The 24,964-nt window shown below is 43.4% G+C and overlaps 1 protein-coding gene and 1 pseudogene across 1 annotated transcript in view; one reads left to right on the plus strand and one right to left on the minus strand.

Annotated features, from left to right (window-relative positions):
* Positions 1-215: 215 nt before the first annotated feature.
* On the minus strand, positions 216-4,076 carry LOC147886889 (lachrymatory-factor synthase-like; annotated as a pseudogene).
* Positions 4,077-5,398: 1,322 nt separating this feature from the next.
* Positions 5,399-24,964, plus strand: part of LOC147886890 (uncharacterized) — a 43,870-nt gene continuing 24,304 nt past the window's right edge. The window contains exon 1 of the mRNA XM_087394829.1: positions 5,399-5,914. Within this exon, the coding sequence (XP_087250955.1) occupies positions 5,702-5,914 (213 nt within the window). The 5' untranslated portion in view covers positions 5,399-5,701. The remainder of the gene's footprint in view (positions 5,915-24,964) is intronic.

Raw genomic sequence — 24,964 nt, forward strand, 5'->3', positions numbered from 1 at the left:
GTGCCCTGTATGTTTGGCCCTCTATTAACTTGGTCTGAAATTTGACGAGATGATCGACCAGGCTGCCAATTATGTACATGGACCACATAGACATCTACTTTTTTGGGAGTGTCTTTAAAAACAAAAATTGTGAAGGAGACATTCCACGATCATACAATTTGCCAGAGGAACAAAGTGAACCCAATAGAAGGATTTGGAAGGATTGGCTATGAAGTCTAGATATTTCGTGTAATGGCCGGATTTATCCCTGGGGTCCAATCACACACTAGGTATTGCTTCTCCAGTGATTTTATTATAAGAGTCATCACACTTATCATTGCACTGACAAATTCCTCCTCTGTATATCCACTGATGGGTTTCAGTTCAAACGACCACTCTACCATTGCACCCCCTTCAACATACTCGTACACGTGAAATCGACCTACATCGTCCTCAAACTGATGATTCCCTTCGATAACCGTGTAAGTGACTGAATGGATTGTTGAGGATTCATCTCAACATCATGTTTTATCATTTGTGCATAGCACTAACCCAAAAGAGTGCTAAAAAGGAAAGGGTTGAAAACCCTAACCCTAACCATAAAGGGGTTTCTATATATTCTTTATTTGCAACTAAATCTAGTGTACAGTTAGTCATTCGTGGTGTGCTCTATAGCTGTGCCTTCCCTCCCTCCTCATCTCCACTCTTCTCCTCTCCTCTCTCCATATTTATTCATGGTATCAGAGCTGTCCAAGCTCAACTTGCTGTGAAAATCACTGCGTGAATCAACTACAATTTGAACTATCGATGAAGATGGAACCATTATATATAATTAATCTATTACAAGGCTTGTGGCAAATGATGTCGGGAATAGCCAAGAGGCTTTACAAGGCTCAAAAATTGCATGTGAGCATAGGGTCTGACTCCAAGTATGAACTATTTGGAAATTTTTGGGCATGGCTTCGATTGGTTGCTTTGGAGTTCTCTCCTCTAAGGATAAACTATGCTACTCTGATCTAGATCTTGACCAACCGTTAAGCGATGAAAAAGTAGCAATTCCTTTTCTTTGGTTCGTTATAGGTACTAGGTCAAGTGCGTCGATGTAGAGATTTATGTGCATCCAAGAAGTGGATTTGATGTTGAGGCTAGAAAGTGTGTGATACTTGTGCCAAAATGTGTATCTAATGTGACGAGCGTGTAGAGCAAAAAAAAACGAGCATTTTTCATTTTGGAGCACCCTCAAATTCTTCCTAGATCAAGAGATACAACTTTTTCTAAGTGGAGGGGCCAAAAGAGTGCTAATGATGATGTGGGAGTTGTGTCCACATGAAAAATGTGCTAGCCAAGGGGTGTGCCTGTGGGCCACGATGTGATGTGGCACCTGTGTGCGCATGCAGTATGCAATAAGTGCTTAGCAAGAGGTAACTGTGCTTGTGTGGAGACAATGCCATGTGGCACTGATGAGGTGGCATTGCTGAATGGACCTCTTGATGTGTCAAGGTGACATGGCTAGTAGCCAAGGTAACATGGCACGATGACTAGAATGCTGACTCGACTGTTAACAAGGCAGGCAAGAGGCTGCCACATAGGAGATAAGATGTGATGATATAGTGATTGGCTATGGTTGTTGATGTGTGCCCGAGCATGATGATGTGAAACTTTCAGGTCATTGATGATGTGGACAGAGAAGATTAATTAATGATGTGGCACTGGGGTTGTCTTGCTAACATGGCCGATAAGACATGGGCTAGATAATGTGCCACATGTCACCAAATGTAGCTCAAGGGAAAGGGATTGTCCCTATGAGCGATTTTAATAGTACAAAAGGATTGGTGAAAGATGTACTCTGTGTTTCGAAGCTCAACAAGAACCTTTTGTCAGTTGGGGAAATAACGAAACACAAGTCATCTTTGATAGAAATCAAATACATGAGAGATAGACACATCCATTACTCAGTCACCTACAAAAAAGATTGATGAAGAAGAGCACAAATTGCCAGAGACACCCCTAGAAGAGCAACAACTTAGACAGTCTACTAGGGAAAATAGACCACCCGTAAGATTGACATATGCTTAGAAAGGCAAAGCAATTCACGTTGAAACTCCCAATTATGCTCTTATGACTACCATCATGGCCACACAAGAGCGAGTGTACTTCAAAGATGCAATTGACAAGCCAAAATGGCAAACTGCTATGAATGAAGAAATGAAAGGTTTGTACAAGAACAATACTTGGGAATTATGCAACCTTTCACTAGGAAAGAAGGCCATCGTAAACAAATGGGTTTACAAATTGAAGTACAATCCAGATGGAATCAAGACTATGATGAGACTTATGCTCCAGTAACAAAGATGGATTCCATACGGTTCTTAATATCACTAGTGACACTTAGTAGATGGAATGTGTACCAGTTAGATGTCAAGAATGCCTTTCTCAATGGTTACCTAGACGAGGAAATCTACATGCAGCAACTAGTAGGATATGTTGAACCAAGGAAAGAGCATTAGGTTTGTCATCCCAAGAAGAGTCTCTATGGCTTAAAGCAAGAACCCAAAAGTTGGTACATCAGAATTGACAAGTATTTTGTTAATCTGGGATACATGAAGTCCAATGCAGATCATACTCTCTACTACAAAGTTCAAGGGGAAGACATTACTATTGTACTTTTGTATGCAGATGATTTGATTGTGACAGGAAGCAATGATAGCTTCATCAGCAAGCTAAATCAATACTTATTTGCAAAGTTCAACATGAAAATCTTGGACTTATGCACTATTGTCTTGGAATTGAGTTTTGGAGAGACTCAGACAACACCTTCATGAGGCAACATAAATATGTGGACAATCTCCTGAAGAAGTTTCATATGGCAGATTGCAAGATTGTAGCCACTCCCATGGAATAGAGTTTGAAACTTACTAAAGATTTAAAAAAGCTAGAGTCAATGACATGTACTATTGGCAACTCATTGGATCACTTATATATCTGACTATCACAAGGCTAGATATTTGTTATGCAGTAAGTTCACCCAAGGTTGCATGGATACTATGATAGTGACTATGTAGAAGATCATGATACCAAGAGATCCATACAAGGATATGCATCTTTCCTTGGTAAAGGTGCTATATCATGGTTGCCAAATAAGCAACCAATTGTTTCTTTATCTTCAATAGAAGAAGACTATAGAGCACTCACAACATGTGCATGTGAGGCTATATGGCTCAGAAGACTATTGTCAAAAACAAACTACTTTGATAAATCAAAGCCAACAACAATATATTGTGATAATCAATCGGCTCAAGCATTGGCCAAGAATCTATATATCACTCAAAGACAAAGCATATTGATGTCAGAGAGCACTTCATTAGAGAAAGAGTTACTTGATGACATCACACTGCAACATTGTGATAGCAAAGAAAATGTTGCAGACATCTTTACCAAACCACATGGAAAAGAGCTTTTTGAGAAGCACCGACAAGCTCTTGGTTTGATGCAGAGAAAGGACATTCCCATTAAAGTGGCGAGATGGAATGTAATGCTCATTCCTTCTTCGATTCCCTAGAATCATCATCTTAAGGGAAGGCCTACTTCATGATGTTGACCTTGAGGGAAGGTGTTGAGGATTCATTTCAACATCATGTATTATCATATATGCATAGCACTAACCCAAAAGAGAGCTAAAAAGGAAAGGGTTGGAACCCTAACCCTAAAGGGGTTTGTATATATTCTTTATTTTCAACTAAATCTAGTATACAGTTAGTCATTTGTGGTGTGCTCTCTAGCTGTGCCCTCTCTCTCGATTTCCACTCTTCTCCTCTCCTCTCTCCATATTTACCAATGGTTTACTGAATCAAATGCATCCAACCTCTCCTTCACCCATAATTTCTCTTTGTTGGACTTCTGAACTGCACTACCTTGGCAGTATTAGACACAACCTGGTACGTTCTCTTTCCGTCGACCCAATCGCAAACTTCATTTGTGAATATCCATGTCTTGAGGCCACAAAAGTCTCCTGTTGTATTCCAAATTGCACCAATAGACACTTTGACAAGTACTTCTAGTGATCCATGCCACTTACAGTTCGAGGTTGGTTGTACCATATCACAATCGTCATCTAAAGCTGCTTTAAGTGTGCATAAATCTTTGCAGTCATGAGTTTGATCCACAGTGTACTGCACAATTTGAGAATGTTGGAATCATCCTGCTCAAGGACACACGCAGATTCTCTTAGGCTCACATTGGCAAGTTTTGGGCATATTGTCTCTAAGATCAAATAAATCACCACAAGAGGACGAGAATTTGAATTTTGCCTAGTGCGTTGCTCGTAGTGATTTTATCAGCATTCGACTATGATTACGACTATTGACATTCAGGTAATGCCAGTATCTTATCCATTCGCAAGACTTATCCTCGGCGCTAATATTCTCGACTTCATATTCTTGGCACCTAGGGAAGGGCCCGTTCCCTCGGATTATAACTCTTTGGAAAAGGAAGCGTGCTGCCTCCCTCGCCCATACTATTTGTGGTTATAATAATTATATATTATATATTACCATATATATATCATCCATTCAAAATTGCTTGTTTTAATCTGAATTATTACAACATTTCTCTCTTTTAATGCATGCTATCGATGTGAGGGAGCAAGGAAATCCAGGATGGATGCAAGATCGACACCTTTATTCATGTGGTTGTAGTCCATGTGACAATATTGTATAGACTTCAACAACGAGGATCAATTATTGTATTGCTTCATTCATGTATTTGTTGGACTTAAGCTTCCAAAATATGGACATCACGAAATTAGTAATAAATCACCACCCTTGCCATTTGCAGGGAGGATCGGGTCCTAACGAACCTTGTGTCGCGTCTCATGTCCACCATTTTACTAATTTAGTTATTTTTCTTAAAATTTGATAAAACACTAAGATTCAACTTCAATTTCGAGTTAGTAGTTATGTGCTTTACGATGGAAAGCATGCATGTTATCGATGTGAGGGAGCAAGGAAATCTAGGATGGATGCAAGATCGACACCTTTATTCATGTGGTTGTAGTCCATGTGACAATATTGTATAGACTGCAACAACGAGGATCAATTATTGTATTGCCTTATTCATATATTTGTTGGACTTAAGCTTCCAAAATATGGACATCACGAAATCAGTAATAAATCACCACCCTTGCCATTTGCATGGAGGATCTGGTCCTAATGGACCTTGTGTCGCGTCTCATGTCCACCATTTTACTAATTTAGTTGTTTTTCTTAAAATTTGATAAAACACTAAGATTCAGCTTCAATTTCGAGTTAGTAGTTACGTGCTCCACAGCGGAAAGCCGTCCAATCTATTTTTATTTAGTAAATCAATTATATAAATTTGCACTATGCTTTGTGTAAATGAGATGAGATGTTCATCTATCAACTGCTGTGACACAAAGCCCTCCTAAAACCCAGCCCTTTCCAATGCTTTTTCCTTTAGAAAATCCGAGGCTCTACAAGGTTCTACACCTATTCGTATGATGGACTTCGAGAGATCATGGAATCCCGAATATGCTCATTCTTCTCAAATTTCTGGGGCTGAATGTCAACTTTGGTTTGGATCATTGCATTGCTGATCGAAGGCTCCTTTCTGATCTCTCTCAGTTGGCAGAGTTTGTGAGCAAATGACAGGAGCTTGCAGATGAGGAGTTTTGTTTGGTTTATTTGAATTGGGCAGGAGCCAAAAGATGTTTGCCACTGCTTTGAGGCTGCTGGCAAGGGGAAGCACATCCAAGCTCACTTCCAAATCAGTGCCTAGGAGTAGAAGCAGCCTTGGTAGGACAGAGCCCATCGATCCTAAGGTGCCCCCAGAAGAAGCCTTTCGTCTTGCTGACATCCTACATGGCATCTTTCACAACAATGGTCCTCTCACTGTAGAACAGTGTTGGAGTCATGCTCAGGTGCGCCTTGTCTGACGTTTTTCCATGCTCCCAATTCTTGTCTGCATTTGTACGTCTGCGCGGCACCCCTGTTGTCGAAAGGCATTTTGCAGGGTATCATCATATCGTTGTTTCTTTCGTGTTCATGCGTAATGGTTAAGGGCCTGCATACGCAGTTTGTACCAAGGGCGCCATTGTCTACCCTGATCATTCAATCTACCTCCCTGGATGCTGTAATAAAGAGAAGATCATTCGTAGCACTAAGCTGATTTATAAACTATTCTTTCAAAAGAAAACTTGGCACACTGTCACGATTCTGAGAAGCTCAGGCTAACCAAGTTTTCCCGATACGAAGGTCTGCCCTATAGAACGATGAAAAATTTCAATGAATGTTTCGCCACAATATCCTTAAAGTGAGGTTAACTCATGAAGGTGCAATTAACTTTTGCAAGGTTTGTGTCAGTTCAAGAGGACAGATTGCTGTCTATCCTATTTATTTATAAAACTGACGAACATGCATGACTTGTTGTACTCTACATTTTTCTGGTATAGCTAGCAAACTCACCAATTCGCTTGAGTGTCGTGCGTGGTCCACAATACCTCATAGATGACTTAGGAAACTCATTGGCCTTTATGGTTTTGGAAGACTTTGTTTCTTTTAAATAGAATTCTTCTTTCGTCACACTCAAATTTCCTTCCATGTGGATCCATGTAGCTTTTAGCTCTATCTTGAGCTCTTTTGATATTATGTTAAGTATGTTTCAACATTTAATGCAAGTCTTTGGCAGCATTATCTTTTCCTTCTCAAGCTGCACTTTTTTCTTCTGAAGTCCTATAGACATTGGTGCTTTGGACTGAAATCCATCAACATGAAGGGACTATAGCAACGTGTTGAATGCTTAGAATTGTTATAGGCGAATTCTAGGAAGATACTCTTCCCAACACATACCCCCCACTTAGGGGCCGGGTGGGGGGAGCCTTTAGGGTCAAGTGTCAGGATTGGGGGCTGTTGATGAGGTTGGGGATGGAACAACGTAGGGCATTGGGAATCGGGGGCCATTGATGGGATGGCATGGGGCGTTGGGGTCAAGGACCATTAGTGGGATGGCACGGGGTGTTGGTGGGGTCGGCATCAGGACCAGGGCACGAGACACATGGATCGCGAGGGTGGGGCAAGACGAGGTGTCGGGTGGGGGGCACAGCGCGGGTGGTGCTCTATCAGTGTGGGAGAAAGGCGCTTGCATGAGCATCAAACTCTAGTAGATCCAATGGACTTTTGGCTGCAGACCAGGTTGGGCCAGATCTACTTCAATTATTCGTCGGTCGAGTTCTACTTCAGTTATCTTAGCAGACCCCATTGGTTGACTGGGATCCCTCATCATCATATAATAGGCAGGCGTTTTGGCTACTTTTACTCATGCGAACTGAAGCCTCTGAAGGTCATGCGAACACTGTAGAGTGGCATTTTTTTTTCCTGTAGATCGCAATCTGAGCACCTTTTTCTGGTTCCTTTTCTTTGCGGATTTTGCGATTTGTGGATGAATAATCTGAGTTCTATTCCTTCTCTACATGGCTGTAACATGCAATGGTAATCTAATCATGTAATTCACAGCAAGACCTCCTTCAAACCTTTAGTGAGGACTTAGCGTTGTAAACCATAGAGAGAGAAAGGAGATGAGATAGAGAGAGAGTAGAGTTGACAACTGATTGGGTCCCTGTACCCACTGAGGGCCCCCTCCCCCAATCAGGGGAGAATTTGCTTTATACTTGGAGAACTGAGAAATACAAAAAACACTCTTCGAGAGAGCACGGAAAACGCGTTTTTGAAGAGCCTACTGTGCACACGTAGAGCAGAAGACCTGAGAGGCAACACCGACCAATACCGAGACCTTTATGCTGTCCACACTGATGATGTAGGACGCTTATGCAAGGCAAGGGAGAGGCTTGCGCTGTCCACCGGAATGCAGGGTTACTGCGTGAGTGAGAGAGTGAAAGCTAGGAGTGATAGATCCTATAAGAGAGCTGAGAGATGACTGAAATATAGAGCTGAGAGTGAGCTGTGTAAAGCTGTAAACGATAACTGAAAAGAGCTGCTGAAACAGACCACAAACCTTATTCCGTTCGCTGTCCTAACTCCCCGTCTGATGCGCTGCGTAAACACGTTCCCAGAGGGCTGAACTGATGCCAAAGGCTGAGGCTGGTTAGAGGGCCACTGGGGGTGAGTGTCAGGCTGTTCAGAGGGGGCTGAGGAGGAACTGTAGGAGGCTGAAGTGCTGGGAGAACTGAATGAGGAAAGAGGGCCTGGAGGCCCCCTATTTATAGGGCTTTTGGGGCTGGTTGGCTGGTCCCTTGGCCCCATAAATGGCAGCCCTAGGGAGGGGTGCAGGGTAGCCTATAAAGGCAGCCCTTCCCCTGCCATTCTCTTCACTTGTTCCAGCCCTGAGGGGGCCCAAAAGGGCTCCTATCCTAGGCTGGACCCTACGTTTCTCCAGTGGGTACTAGTGAACAAGGACTGATCTTCCGACTTGACCTAAGACTAAGAGATTGACTTACGTAGCTTGTGTGTGACTGTACCTAGACAAGGGCTCACAAAGGGGTCACAGCATACGACAAAATTTCCTATTAGGGAACTATTACACACTTGTCGATTTAGCCAGTGTGTCACTTTGCACCCAAGTGCAGGGGTGCATGTGACAATGGTGTATTCTCTGTGTGAGTTCAGTGACTGTTTGCTGCTGTGATTGGGGGAGATCAAGTGAGTGTTCTGAGTTTATTCTGCATAGTAAGGGTTGCCCTAAGTCTAACATAGGGGTGGCCATAGTGGGTTACTTTTTGCTCAACCAAGATATGCATCAGCTGCCAAGAAAGAAACAATTTTCACTAGTGGACTTTGACCATCATGGTCACTACCTTGTCTGAATCACTGAATGCATGGAACTGAGAGTCACCCCCTTGGCATAAATAATCCTAGATGTTGGGTGCCCTGCAAATAATTGAAAATGTATTACTGCATACCAATTAGTGGCCTTCAAGCTGTGCACGTATGTTCTCGTGGCACCCCCAACTAAAATATCAAGACGCGTGTTGATTGGTAGATAAGGCATACAATATAGAGTGACATCAAATGGTTTAGTATCATCACTCTTAGAGAGTTTAAGCCCTGGTTCAACAGGAGTTGAAATTGGCTTACAATTTTGCATGTTGGACCTATGTAACAGTCCTTGTATATACTTGGACTGTTTCATGACAATCCCCTCTTGTGACGGCGTAAACTGAATTCCCATATTATACTACAATAGTCCCAAATCTGACTTTTCGAATGGATCTTTAAGATCTTTCTTGAATTCTGCAATTTTCTCTGGATTGATGCATGAGAGTAGTATGTTATCCACATAAAGGATGACTATTAACAAGTACCCTTTGTCCTTCTTGACGTATAGGGAACTTTTTGTTGGACTATTATTTAGACCTTGGTTGGTCAAATAAGTACGAGTCTTCTCATACCAAGCCCGTGGAGCTTGTTTGAGCCCATAAAACGCCTTATGCAGCTTGCATACTTTATTTTCTTGACCAAGCTTGTTGATACAATTGGGTTGACTCACATAGACTTCCTATGCAAGCCCCCATTCAGAAAGGCGGTTTGTCCAACTGATGGCACTTTCCATTTTGATAAGCATACACCTGATGGTGGTCATTTAGGTCATCATATTCTCTACCCTTCCACTCAATCCCATGTTTTGTTGTTGTGGATTGAATCCAACTTTGCCTTCATGGCTCTCATCCAATGCTCCCGATTCTCATCCAATGCTCATTGTCTTGGGCATCCTCAAAGTTCAGGTTCTTCTGCATCACAAAGGGTGCTCATCCAAGCTGAATCAGCATAGTGTGCTCCTTCTGAACCTCATGAATCAGACCTTGTTCTATTGGGGCAAGGACTGACTGCTAGCTGTCGTGCAAAGTTTGCATAAGCCATTGGGGGGCTGATCTGGCTTCCTGTACAGCTGTTCTCTGCTCTGTGACAATTTCTTCCACATCATCATGTGCTGTAGGCTGCTCATAAGGATCTGCCCTCCCAAATCCATAGGCGCCACATTGCTCCGTCCAGAGTTGATAAGACTATGGAGGGGTCAATGCATCAAGTCTTGCCCAAACAGAAATAGTCCGTACTAAATGGCATCTTACTGAATACCAAAATGGAAGAGTCTTACTGTATACCTAAATGGCATCTGGAAGAGTCGTACTATATACCAAAATGGCATCTAAAAAGAAAACAACAAGCTTTCCCAGATCTGAACAGAGGATATCGTTCATCATATGTTGAAAAGTTGGTGATGCATGCATAAGTCCACAGCGTATTACTAAGAACTCATAATGTCCAAATGCATGCAAAAAGAAGTTTTGTAGACATCACTTTCAAATATCCTTATCTAACGGTCGCTCAAATCGACCTTTGGAAAATACTTAGCTTCTCAGAAACAATTAATGTCTCGTCAAGACATGCTCCTCAATTTCTATAACAGATACCCAAAGTAGAATGGGATTATGATCAAATATGCGAGGCTTGTTAAAAGCGCGCGCACACACACACACACACGCACGGTTCTATTAACACAGATGGAAGACTATGTATGAAGCTTTTGCATCAAATCCCTAAAATGCGAGCGCATGAAGCATCACCACCTTTAATATAGCAGCGTGACTATTTGTAATCCTAACATAGAATGGCCATTGTTACATTAGTCTAAGATGGAGAATATTTAGGCTTAGATTTGAATTCCTAGTAAGTGCCTTTTCTTCTCTATTGGCTCTTTAATTGGGGTGAGCTCCTCCGATATCGAAGTCATCATCCCCTTTTATTTGAGTGTGTAAGAATCTTTATCTTTGCTGCCGTGTTTTTGCAAGAATCTAAGATGAGTCAGAAGTGAGTCAACTGGCTCCTTGGCATTGTTGCTCTGTATGAGTCCTCCTGCCAATCTTTACCACACTCAGTAGAGGCTCCTCATCAATGGAGAACCCTTCCCTGTCAACGAAGCCCTAGAGAAGATCCACTTGTAGGACTGCTGCCACTGACCACCAGTGAGAGGAGTGTTCCCAGGAAGCCCTCGTTGGAGTAGGAGCTTCCAAGGTTCCGCTCCTAGGGTGAGGCCTCTCACTGCCAGCTTGCCCAAAAGGGCTCTGCTCTGCATCTCTGGATCAATAATGCCTAGTCTACCTTGTGCCTAGGGCAAAATCAGTGTCTGCCAGGTCACCCTGGCTTTGGTGTTGCGCGTGCCATCTGATCCGGACAAGAGAAATTTTCGTACCAAGCGTCGTAGCTGCCCCATACAGTCTTGGTGGAAACACTAGCAAGAAGCAATGTACGAGGCTGTGGCAAGGAGTACCTGGTTAACCACTAATGCTCGGCCCGCGAGTGTGAGTTTAGCGGAGCTCCAGTACAAGAGCTTCCGCCCACTTTCTAGAACTGGGCTAAATTGCTGCTCCGCCGAAATGTTGATGCCTACCTGGCAGCCCAGATATCTTTGTCGTCTCCCCTCTCGGGATCCACCGAAAGCCAAAATCCGCTCCCCAATCTTGCACCTCCTGGATCTCCTTTGTGCTTGTGAAGAAACCAATAGATTTGGTCCAATTTATGCGAGCTCTTGAGGCCTCACAATAAATGGACAAGGCCCCTCTGACCCCCTTTAGACTAGTTGTGGAGCTGTCCACATAGAGCATTGTATCATTTTCAAACTCAGAGTCTAGGAGCTCCTCCTCCTTCCAGATCGAAAGCCTCATCTCTGTAAGGCCAAGTGCATGAGAATGCAAAAAATAGCCCAAGGCCTCTTCCACAAAGAGGAAAAGATAAGGGGCCAACGGGCAACCTTGCCTCACTAAACAGGAAAGAGGAAGGGTCTCGCCTATGTGGCCCCCAATGATCACCTGGCTTGAGCTGCCTGCATAAAGAGCTGAAACCCCTATGATCCATCTCTCCGAGAAGCTGAGTCTTTGCATAGTCCCCTTCAAGAAGGACCACTCTACACTATCACATGCCTTCTCGAAATCGAGAAGAAGGATGGCGAAAGGTTGCGCCTCCTTCCTGGCCTAGTCAACTACCTCCCAGAAAGTAAAGATATTATCCAGGATGCTACGCTCTTGGACAAATCTGGTCTGTGTCTCGTGAATGATATCTGGAAGGTGGGGTTTGAGAAGCAGACTCAAGACCTTAGCCAAGAGCTTGTAAGCTACATCAAGAAGGGTGATCGGTCTCCACTGGTGAATACATGATCTATCTCCTCCCTTTGGAATCAGGCATATCCAATCTTGCTCAAGGAGTGTGGAAGGGATCTGGAATCAAAGATCTCTTGTCAGGCTAACTGGAGGGAGGTGGAGATGTACTCCCAGAAGCATCGAAAAATGGTCGGGGTCAGCAGGTCGTCCTCCTCTCCCGGGCACTTCTGGCCTGGAAGAGCCTGTAAGGCCTCCCACAACTCCTCATCAGTGAAGGGCTCCTCCAGACGTCTGCTAAGACTTGCGAAACAACTGAGGGGACCTGCTCTCAAACTGCCTCTCTAGCCAGAAGAGTGGTGGACGAGGCCTCTTTGATTTAAAGGGCTGGCGATAGATCGCTGTAGTCATCTCGAGGATCTCATGGGGGTTTGTGTGCATATGCCCCTACGAGTCCTTGAAACGTTGTAGTTGGATCCTTGCAGACCATGGTCATGTGGTGTGGATCACCATGTTGGACCCATTTGGCCCGTGAAGAGTGGTATGAGTCTCTATGAGAACTCTGCTCTGCGGACCTCCAAGTCCTGCAGCTCCAAACGTGCATGCTCCAGACGGTCCCTGGGCCATTGGGACCCCAAGTCCTACTCCTTGAGTCTCTCGATAGACACAAGATCTAGGTGCAACGCTCTCTCCCACTCCTGAAGAGCAGTTCTCCGGCTCAGGGCCTGGCATTGGGGCTCCTGATTGCTCTGTTGAATCCTCTGAGCCACCCATGCCACCCACCCCTCGTCGGGTTTGTCCTGGGGCTGTCTCCAGAGCTCTACTATCAACTGTCGGACGTTGGGTACCTATTCAAAAAATGTGTGGCACACATAATGGATTCCATCCAAAATTTATAAGATAGCTTCTACCCTTTTCATACATGTGGCCATCTCCATCAGGGATCTATTTTCCCTCTCAACAACACCTCTCTCTCTCTCAACAAAGACACTAGGGCCCATGACAATCGTCGGGCTGGACCCCCCCCAAGGTTTTTTTAATTCATCAGAGAGAAATTGAGTACATAAGTTCAGCGTAGGAGCTGTACATACATAATCCAAATTTGTGAATGAATGAATCATTACATGAGCTCTCAGGCTCCCCTTCTTGGCAACAAGCCACTTGTCAATTTCTACACTACTTTCCTAATTACATGCCACTAAGGGCAACTCTGGAGTCTTCGAAGCACTTGGTCATGCGGACCGCCTCCCAGACTCTGATTAGGCTCTCGTAGCGCTTAGGAAAATAACTCTTCCTAGTACTTGCAACAATTAATTAAAGCGCACCACCATGGCACCCATTAATTGTTAGCGCTTTGCATGCAAATAACACATTGTGGACTAGTTCTAGTCACGGTGGGCATCCCCACTAAATACATGTGCACACATAACAAATATAATAAATAAATAAATAAATAAATATATATTTATTCTCTCGTTGACCGAAGTCGACGCTCTTGTCTTTTCTTGCTATTGGCAAAAAGTTGATTTTGAAGTTCTTGAAATACCAAAGCAGGATATCATCAAAGAAAGTACCCGTGAAATGCATGTACTTTCAGAAGATGCGATCCATCATTCTATTGAATGTGGCTGGAGCATTTGTCAACCCAAAAGGCATCACTAAGTATTCATACAACGCGAATGTAGTGCGAAAAGCTGTCTTATGCACATCTTGTGGTTGTATCTTGACTTGATGATAGCCACTCTTCAAGTCTATCCTGTTGAAAACTGTTGCTCCTTTGAGCTGGTCAAGCACATCATCTATGCGTGGTATTGGAAATCTATTTTTGATGGTCATCTTATTCAGTGCACAATAATCAATGCACATTCGAAAAGAACCACCTTTCTTTTGTACTAGAAGTACTGGTGAACAAAAAGGAGACGAGCTAGGCTGAATCAACCCTTTGGACAGCAAGTCCTGTACCTGAGCCATAATCTCCTCTCTCTGAGTTGCACTGACTCTATAAGGTGGTCTGTTTGGTGGCTCACTACCAAGCATTAACTCTATCTGATGATCTTCTGGCCTCTCTGGGGGTAACTCCCCTAGCAAAGCATCAGAAAAGCAATCTTTAAAGTTTACAAGAAACTGAAATTTATCTTTGTCCGCATCATTCATTTCAGCATGCATATCATTTTCTTTTTCTTTTACAAAAACCTTATCCCTAATCTCAGGGCTAAATCTTCAGATATGAAATTGTCTATAGACCCTGGATCAAATAGGATTAATGCTTGCTGATCTCTTATCTTTCCCCATGATAGCAAAAGCTCTTTTGAGTCTGAGGTACTCCGGCACCAGACTAGCTACTGAAGCTGAATGCATAAGTTCTTGAATGTTCTTTGCCCCCAAAGCATTTACTACTACCTGGATTCTTGGATTGAGACCTGCTCTGTACTTTCTCATTTGGGTTCCTTTGGAGATCTTTTTGAAAGGTGCAACCTGCAAATAAGCATCCCAAAACTTTTGGTTGTACACATCCACTGTATCTCCTGCATCCATATGCAAACTGTCCCAATCTTGAAGAACATGATCTCTAAACTGTTTAGGCATAAACTGTTGGTAGAAGGATTTCTTGAAGTCCTTCCACTTCTTTGGGGCTGACCCATCTGTGGTCTGTGCACTCCACCATGCACTAGCTGTTGCTGTCAAGTGCAAACTGACCATTCTTAACTTGGAGGATTCTGAAAACTTTTATGTACCGAATGCAGCATCAAACTACCTGATGAACTGCAATGCTTTGTCTGTATGACCATACTGTCCATTGTAGGTCATAAACTTGACAGATTTACCTCCCTCTTTGAATTCCTTGGTCTCTCTGGAAGACTTACTCTTCCTAGACTTCTTGTGTTTCCTTCTTTTCCTTGATGGTTTATTTGATAAAGAAGAAGATACAGAAGTCGAGCTCGAGGTAGACGATGATGGACTAGGAGATCAGTGATGATGCCTCGATCTCTTCCTGCTATGAGACCGTCCCCTATGAGATCTCTCTTTCTCTGGCTGTACACGAGAGTGTGCCTTTGGCATTGGCACATCATATGCTGCATTAGGCATAGCTTCTGCTTGAAACAAATGCTGAGCCCTTGGATCCTTTTTGAGATTTTCCATCTCTTGTATACGAGTGCGTACCATCTGCTCAAATTCTTGTTGAGTTTGTTGCTCACTTCTCTGTCTTGGATGTACATCCCTCTCTTGTGAATCCCACTGGATAGGTGATTGAGCCATTTTCTTACAACTCGTCTGAGATCTGCAAGTTTCTTACACACACTGTGTATGCAACTGATGCACGCTGTCTTTGCTTTTCAAAGGGAAAAATTACCTCAACAAGAGGTGTCTTGCATTCACAATCTATGCCAGTACCGGGCTGTCAACTCAAGGCATATACCCACAAAGTTGCCAAGTCATCAATAACTATATTGCCCCTTTTCTGGCTGTTGCAAAAAAGCATTCAGAATGCATCTGACTCATCTTTTCCTGAGCACAAAGGCATGCATTTTCTTTTTCTGCAAATCTCTGATTTTACTGTGTTTCTGCTGCTTTTCTGATAGTAAATACTCTCTCAGATAGGTGAAGACTGCTGGCAGAAACAGTCTCTGCAATTGTCTTTTGGGGACAGTAACCAGATGGAGTAACTGGCTGGTTACTCTAACCAGACTGACTGGTTCTGGTCTGATTAGTCTGCAACTGGACTAACTAGACCACGTGTACTCCTAGCTGGCACGTTGGCCACGTCAGCAAAAGCCACGTATGCCTAAGGTTTCAGGGCAGCGTTGCGTGTCGCGCCTGCGCCTTCTAGAGTCCTCCGTCGCGGGGCTTCTGTCAGCGCTCAGCGTCAACGAAAAATGGAACGATGGCTAGACCTACTGCTTTACACCTTTCTAGCAATTGCGAATCAAACGCCCATAGCTTGACGCACAACATCAGAGGCTCCAAACGATGAACAAAGTCTTCTGCTCACGATGAGACCTCCGAATAAAATCCCATGGCTAGTGCTAGTGTCGATCGCTTGTGCTGCTGAAACCAGATTCGCTCAGGATTTCAAGTCCTCGTCTAGCTTTTCTGTTTGCAGACGCTTAATCACCACACTTTGTCTTCGCCATAGGCTATGCGTCGTTGTGGTAATAGGCCTCATCACTTTTGGCGACTCCCTCCTTTGCTCAGGTACACTTGCACCTGCACGTTACGCTCACCTCAACGCTTTACGTGGTCACGGTGGGTCTCTGCTTCTTTCCCTCCTTATCTCTTGGATCGTCACAGCCTGAGAAGGCTATGAGCCTTGGGTCTGATACCAATGAAATACTACCCGTAGAAATAAAACAACCAACAACACTCTCATTTTCTCTCCCCCTCTCTCTCTCTCTCAACAAAGACACTAGGGCCCAAGACAATCGTCGGGCTGCACCCCCCCGAAGGTTTTTTTAATTCATCAGAGAGAAATTGAGTACATCAGTTCGGCGTAGGAGCTGTACATACATAATCCAAAATGTGAATGAATGAATCATTACATGAGCTCTCAGGCTTCCCTTCTTGGCAACAAGCCACTTGTCAATTTCTACACTACTTTCCTAATTACATGCCACTAAGGGCAACTCTGGAGTCTTCGAAGCACTTGGTCACGCGAACCGCCTCCCAGACTCTGATAAGGCTCCCGTAGCGCTTAGGAAAATAACTCTTCCTAGTACCTGCAACAATTAATTAAAGCGCACCACCATGGCACCCATTAATTGTTAGCGCTTTGCATGTAAATAACACATTGTGGACTAGTTCTAGTCACGGTGGGCGTCCCCACTGAATACATGTGCACACATAACACACACACACACACACACACACACATATATATATATATATATTCTCTCGTTGACCGAAGTCAATGCTCTTGATCATAATTAAGGGGCTTTGACCAAGGGTCGAGGCGCCTTAATTATACCCAAGTCTCTCCAATCGAAGTTGGCACATCTTGGTTAACCGTGGTTAACCCTCTTGGCGCATGCCAAGTCTCGTTGACCGAAGTCAACACTCTCTGACCGTAGTCAGCTTTGTAGTTCTCTGGTTAACCGTAGTTAACCCTCTTGGTAAGAAACCAAGTCTCCCCGACCGAAGTCAGGTTTACTTGACCAGAGTCAAGTATCTTTGACCGTAGTCAATTCTTTGACCATAATTAACACATATAAAACTCTTTAATTATGATCAAATAAATGGTCAACTGTACTTTGACTTAGGATATTTACATTGTGGTGACATATTGAGTTGTGTATGGCAGTGTACACTAGTACTTAATATCTTTTTCCTACAAATATTCTATAAAAGCATTTGACAAGTATTCCCTCCTCTATCCTAGGCATCTGCAACTATTACTCTCTCATTTTCAGCCATGGCAACAAAATGCTTAAAGCACATAAATAATAGACCCGTGTAAATCTGAAAAAAACATCAATAAAGACACTTTACTATGTATAAGCTGTAATTTTCTTATAGCTCTAACCGCTGGTCCATTCCTTGGAAAGACATTCCTTTGCATCTTTCCCCAGTAGTGTAAGAGGCTTAAATTTGTCATGTCAAAGGTCTGACGCAAGACGGACTGCACTCCTGCAATTTGCTGCAAATTACTGCCAGTGAGTATGATGTCATCGACATAAAGCACAAGCATGACCAAATCTGATTTTTGTTGCGGAACATATAAATTTGGCTTTGTATGAGTGTTGACAAAGCCCTAGGACAGCAAGAACTTATGTATCTTATGATACCATGCACGAGGCACTTGCTTCAGCCCATACCTTCTCGTTGAGATCCCCATTGAGGAAGGCGGCCTTGACATTCATCTAGTACACAGACCAACCATAAAACGCAGCAAGAGAGATGACATAGCGAATGGTAGTCATCTTGGCCACTGGAGCAAAAGTCTCCTCATAATCTATTCTCTCTTTTGTGCATGCTTCTTGTGTGCATGCCCCTTGGCAACTAAACGGGCTCTGTACTTCTCAACTGTACCATCTGCATGATACTTTATTTTGTAGATGCATTTGGTGCCGACCAATTCTTGTCAATGGGCGCATCAACCAAGTCCCATGTAGCATTCTTTTGAATGGATCTAATCTCAGCTTCCATGGCTTTCTGCCATGCCGGATTGCCCTAAGCATCCTCAAAGCGCTAAGGCTTGGTTTCAGCTTCCATTACTTGGGTCACGAGAGCAAAATTCACCTGCTTCTTAGCATTCAGAGTGTTGGCCCTGGTTCTCCCCAATACAGGCTGATCTTTAGCATCTGCAAGTGTCAACCAAGCCCATCTATGAACTTCAGGATCATCCTCAAATTGAATGATGTCCATACGTGTATCATCATATGGAGGCAACTCCTCACTGATGGGCTGCATGCTATCATGCTCTGCAAACAAAATATCCCTTCTTATGATTACTTTCCTTGTGGCTAGCCTTACACCTCAGCTTTCAGTGCTAAACCACACAAAAATGCATTTGATGCTTTTATCATCTAGCTTGGATCGATTTTCAGCTGGTACCAAAGCATATGCAAGAGACCCCAATACTCTGAAGTGATTGACCTTGGGCTTGTATCCATAAAATGCCTCAAAAGGCGTTCTGTCAACCAATGCTTGTGTAGGGTAGCGATTCTGAATGTATGTGGCTGTAACAATTGCTTCACCCCAAAATGCTTTTGACATTCTCTTAAATTTCAGCATACACCGTGTCATCTCCATGAGAGTCCTATTCTTCCTCTTTGCAATCGGATTATACCCTGAGTGGTTTTTCTCATTGGCAATCCTTTTTTGGCACTCTCCAATGTAATGACTAGGCTTCTTGCAATAATTGCATTTGCATTTCCTGGGCTGATAAGCATGGCTGGTCTTTTTCTGAAATTTACCCTTTCCATGAGTGGCTGGTCTTTTTCTGAAATTTACCCTTTCCATGAGTGGCAAGTGCTTGCTGACTCGAACGGGCTGAATTAGAAGTCTGCATTTCTTCCTGTAAAAGCAAGCCAACTAACTCCTCAAAACTGAGTGGAGCAGCCTTGAGCATAATAGTCAAGGAAGTAACAAACGTATCATATGAGGGTGCCAGACTATTGAGGGTAATAGAGACCAATTTATTGTCTTCTATACCATCATCAATAGCTGCGAGCTCATCCAAAATGTCAGTAATCTTTGCAATATGAGCGAGAATAGTTTGACCTTCCTACATGGACAAGTTATTGAACTTATTATTCAAAGCAATGCTTCTTGCTTCATTCTTCACATTCCATATACTTTTCACTCTATCCCAAGCTGCCTTTGAAGTCTTGCAAGACTTGATATTGGACTTAATGTGTGTCTTCACAGACAATGCAATCAAAGACAATGCTTGGGCATCCCTGCGATCAAACCTCTTCTGATCCTCCGTGGGAGCGGTAGTAGAAGACTGAGTGGTAGTGCTAGAAGTGAAAGATGCACTCGTGCGAGATCTAGCAGGTCTAGCCTCATCATCTTTCACAATGTCCAATAAGCCCTTTCCAACCAAGATATTCTTGAGTGTAAATGACCACAAGCATAGTTGGGTCCATTCAACTTATTTGCTTCAGTCCTTGAACCAAAATTCTCAATGAGAGACACGATTGCAAGCTCAAGAATAAAGGCAAGTGTACTTGCAAGGAAAAGACAGCAAATGGGCAACTCTGTGCAATGCTATATCAACTGGGAGAGGCTGAAAATGAGCTGAAGCAAGGATCTTGAGCTGGAGCTGGAGCAAAAGTCGAACCACCAAGTCGTATCCCAAGATGGAGATGCGAGAGGCGAGCTAGAGAGGCAACAGGCAAGTGGGCAAGGCAAATGTTGAGCTGGAGAGGCGAGGTGGAGAGTCGAAACAAAGGAAAAATGTACGGAAATCAGTAAAAATCAGCAAAACGTAAAATGATATTGCTGGTATCTTCTTATCTGTTGCTCAGAATGAAATTTCTGAGAGCACGAACAGCTTTGAAAGGGGGGTAAAACCTCGGTACATTTGATCAAAACTCATCCGGGTTGCCCGACACAGCTAAATAACTTCCGGTATCCAGAATTGCCTGAAAAAGCAATGCGCGCGGCACAAAACAAAGTCGCCCAGCTGAGGAGTGCTTCTTGGTGCAAAATCTTGTAGCTCAAGATCATGAGAAGTCGACCAGCAAGAACTAACTTCTTCTCTGCGAGAGAAGTGCAATAGAAGCACGTAGGAGAGCAGGGAAGCAAGGGACAGAGCTGGAAGTGATACCACATGTAGGAACAAGAATGGAGAAGAGTTGTGAACACACGAGAACAAGAAGTGAACTTCTGAAATGTTCAACCAAATGAAGTACAAGTACTTCGTATATATAGTCCAAGTACTAGAGCACACAAAAACTCTAAAATAACTAAGTCATAGTCTATTGATACCACACCACCATATCATTGTATATATCTCTACAAGAGCGACATCATACTTCAAGTTTCACACCTCCACACTATCTAGATCTGTTGGAATTGAGGTCTTCCCCATTGATAGGTTTCGGCTCTGTATTCCTGCACTTCCCAGGTTTCCCTTGTTAAGCCAGGCAATCTCCAATTCTAGAGGACAGGATAATCAAAGGTCAAACTGGTGCAAAAGTCCGATCACTTGCAGGTAAAAACACCACAGGTGACTCTCCGTCCGGACAAAATTCCACAACCAAAGCCCTGTCAAAGAGCCCCGGATCGGAGGCAAAATCCACAACCAAAGCCCTGTCAAAGAGCCCCGGTTCGGAGGTCAAAAAATAAAAAAAAATAAAATAAATAAAAACAAAGGCTCCTTGCTGGCCGACCAAATCTGGCCAACCAGATCTGGCCGACCAGATTGACCTGGTCGGTCAATATCTGACCAGGTCGGTCAGTTCTGGGGTCAACCAGCTGGTTGACCGACTTGCCCCTTCCTATTTAAAGGGGGGGGGCCTAAGTATTCTTCATCTCTTCCAGCTCCAGAGGTACCTGCACACCCTGAGCCTCTTCTGCCCCCTGGCTGCCTCCGCTGCTGCCTCCACTTCTGCCTCCTGGCTGCCTCCTCTGCTGCTTCAATTCCTGCCTCCTGGCTGCCTTCTTTTCTGCTTCAGTTCTGCCCTTCTTTCTGCTCCAGATCTGACTTCCTTTCTGCTTCAGATCTGCCCCTCCTTTCTGCTTCAGATCTGCCCCTCCTTTCTGCTCCAGATCTGCCTTCCTTTCTGCTTCAGATCTGTCCCAACTTCTGCTCCAGATCTGCCCTCAACTTCTGCTCCAGATCTGCTCCAACTTCTGCTCCAGATCTGCCTCCAACTTCCACTCCAGATTATGTTCTTTCTATTCCAAATCTGCAGCAACCTTTGCATCAGTTTGCTGTCTCAGATTTGGTTCAGTTCCAACTTGTGGAGCTAGTGCAGAAGTTCACTACGATTGTCTTCCCTAGAGGATTGACGTTTGCTTCCTCCAGAGCTTTTCTCATATCTTCTCCTGTACTGAGTTCTGTTTGTGATATATATTTCTTCTTCAGCCATTATTAGTCTTCAGTATTGTTTTATTTGTCTCCAAGTATTTTCTTTATATGGTATCAGAGCCAGGTGTGCCAATCGACACCTGAGCCTTGATCTGAAAAGCTTGGAAGATAAATCATCACCTGAAGATGTCTTCTCCCTCTTCCCCGAAGCGATCTCAGCCTGAATCGACCTCTATTCAACCACCACCTTCGTCATATGTCGAGAGAGAGTCTGCAAGGATTGAAGGTGATGAATACCTCTCCAAACTCTTTAAAGAATTTGCTGAATTCCAGAAATGGAAGGAACTTGAAGCGAGTACCCGCACACCTCGTGCCTCTACCTCTCCACGGTTCTCTCTGATACGTAAACAAGGACCTCTATTCAACTCAGAAGAAGCTGAGCAACATCTCAAGTTCGGTGCCAACGAAGAACAAGTATACCCTGACGAAAGAGGACAGGCCGGCATGAGAACATTGGGTTATTCGACAGTGCCTATCCCACAAGAATCAGTGCAAGGTATGTTGCCCTATTCCCTTAGTGCAACTCCATCTGTTATGCAAGGCATAGGAACAAGTAATCACGAGGACACAGATCCATACATGCATGTGAACACGCGCAGACGAGAAAGGAGAAATGCGTCTGACAATGAGTTTGCTTTCGGTTCACATTCTACAAGACATGCTGCAGAAACAATTTGGCAATTTGATCTGCTGTAATTTTCTTTCTTACTGGCACAAAGTGGGCTTGTTTGCTAAACCTGCAAATTATTGTCTACAATCCATCATGTCCAGTAGGAGTACGTGGAAGATTAAACACAAAATCCATAGCTATGCTTTGCCATGGTCTATCCGGAATTGGCAAAGGGTGTAACAACCTAGGTGCCTTCTGCCTGTCAAACTTTGCTTTCTGACAAACCATGCATGTTCTCACATATTCTTCCACATCTTTCCTCAAAGATGGCCAATAAAAGTATTGCTCCACTGCTGTAATTGTTGCTGTAATTCCCCTATGTCCTGCATATGGAGGAGCATGACTTTCCATTATGACTTTCTGTCGCATCTGATCAGTGACACAGAGTCGTCTATGCATCAAAATGAAACCCTCTTTCAACATATAGTGATCATGCCTTTGATCATCAGAAAGCTGATCATAAATAGTTGAAAAATCAGCATCATTAACATATTGATCTTTCATCACATCTAACACATTGTTGTAAGCAATGCTCATTGCTGAAACACTGGGTTTCTTGGAGACTACTTCAGGCTGTGGTTTCCTGGAAAGTGCATCAGCCACGACATTTTTGTTACTCGGCACATGTACAATTTGAAAATTTTTAGAGAACACAATGATGTCATCGAAGAAAGTGCCCACAAACTTTCTGTGCGCTCTAAAAATTGTGTCCATCATTCTATTAAAAGTGGCAGGTGCATTAGTCAAACCAAAAGGCATCACAAGGAACTCATATAAGCCAAATGAAGTGCGGAAGGCAGTCTTGTAGACATCTTCAGGCCGTATCCTTATCTGATGGTATCCACTTTTAAGGTCAATACGATTGAACATTGAGGAACCTTCCAACTGATCCAATATATCATCGATGCGTAGAATTGGAAAATGGTTCTTAATTGTGACTTTATTGAAAGCCCTATAATCAATACACATTCTCCAACTGCCATCCTTCTTTTGCACAAGCAACACAGGGAAACGGGAAGGAGAATTACTTGGCTATATTAAACCCTTTTCCAAGAGTTCCTTCACTTGTGACATTATCTCTTCCTGTTGTGCCTTACTGACACGATAGGGAGATATATTAGGCGGTGAGCTTCCTGGAATTATATCAATTTGATGATCCTCGGGCCTCTTGGGAGGTAATTTTTGAGGAAGTGCATCTGAGAAACAATCTTGAAAATCTGAAATAAAAGCAGCCCTTTCTCTATCTAAAGCAGAAAGAGTAGAGCCTTCCTGAATTGGTTGGCTGTCCTCTTTGACAAAACTCAAGTATGCTGAAATATGACGCTTTATTACATTGGAAATACAAGAAGCTGAAACTACAGGGATGGACTCCCCTTTCAACTTTACATCAAGTACATGATTTTTGCCTCTATCAGTTAAAGAACTCTTCTTGTTTCTCATCTGCACATCAGCCCCTACCCTTTACATCCAAGGCATCCCAAGCAAAGCATCACACTCTGGCAAAGGCATAATGTAGAAGTCCTCTGCATCCTGATATCCCTGGATATGCATCCTCAACTTGCCAATGATAGGAGTGACAGGTGTGTTGAGTTTAGGGTTGGCCATATCACACATGCCGGATGGCCCCATTTCCTCAGGCTTGATGCCAAGCCTTCCTACCATATCAGGAGTTATGAAATTCACCTTTGCCCCAGAATCAAAGAAAAACAAACAATTCTGATTTCTGATTTTTCCCCATGCTCTGTACATCTCAGTCTTTTTCGTTTCCTCTTCATCATGTGCATGTGGCAAACTCCCAATCACATTTGGAAGAAGTCCTGCGGAAGGTTTAGGCCTTTTGCCCTTCCGATCAGCTTGTTTATCATCATTCTTATCATCATCTGACCTGTCTCTTTTCTTGTATGGGCAATCAAAAGAGCGGTGTCCCTCTCCTTTGCATATAAAACATTTGTTTTGCTCCATGAGTGACTTTTTCTCTTCATCAGATAACTTGGTACGGGGCTGTTTATTAGGCTGTCGACGCCTTTGACCAGCTTTGAATTGGGCTTTTACTCCCTTTTGAAACGGTCGTCTGCCATAATTTTTATTTTCAGATTTGATGTCCTTCTTATCCTGGTGTTTGGCAGCCCGTTTGCTGTCTTCTTTCTTGTTGTCCGTAAAGCCCAAATTCTTCTCTTGCATCTATGCATATGATGTCCTTGCATTCTCAATTAATTGATTCATAGAACCCACCTTGGTTTTGATGCAATAATCACGTAGCTCACTAGGCAATCCACAACAGTACCTCTCTATTTGCTCTTTCAAAGAAACATGCCTGTAAGAGCTCAATGGCAGCAAAAAACCTCTGGGTGTAATCATCAAGATTCTTGCAAAGTTTGTATGGCAAGTCATGCCAGTGTGAAAGTACTTCAACTTCAAAAGTTGGAGTAAGCCAAGTAGAAGAGAACACAGCCAAATAGCAGGTGCATCTCCATGAAGCATAAGGTTGGTGTACCACTTAAGTGCATTGCCTTTCAAAAATGTGGCAACCTTCCTCATCTTGGATGCTTCTGTAAACAAACCCCCAAGAAATGCAGCATCAAACTGTTGAAGGAGTGTGAGGGCTTTGTACCTGTCCTGTACTCCATTATATGTCTCAAACTTGACATGAGAACCACCATCC

This window comes from Dipteris shenzhenensis, chromosome 23, assembly GCF_047967505.1.
Source record: "Dipteris shenzhenensis isolate YYH24624 ecotype China chromosome 23, Dip_SZ_1.0, whole genome shotgun sequence".
NCBI classification, from domain to species: domain Eukaryota; kingdom Viridiplantae; phylum Streptophyta; class Polypodiopsida; order Gleicheniales; family Dipteridaceae; genus Dipteris; species Dipteris shenzhenensis.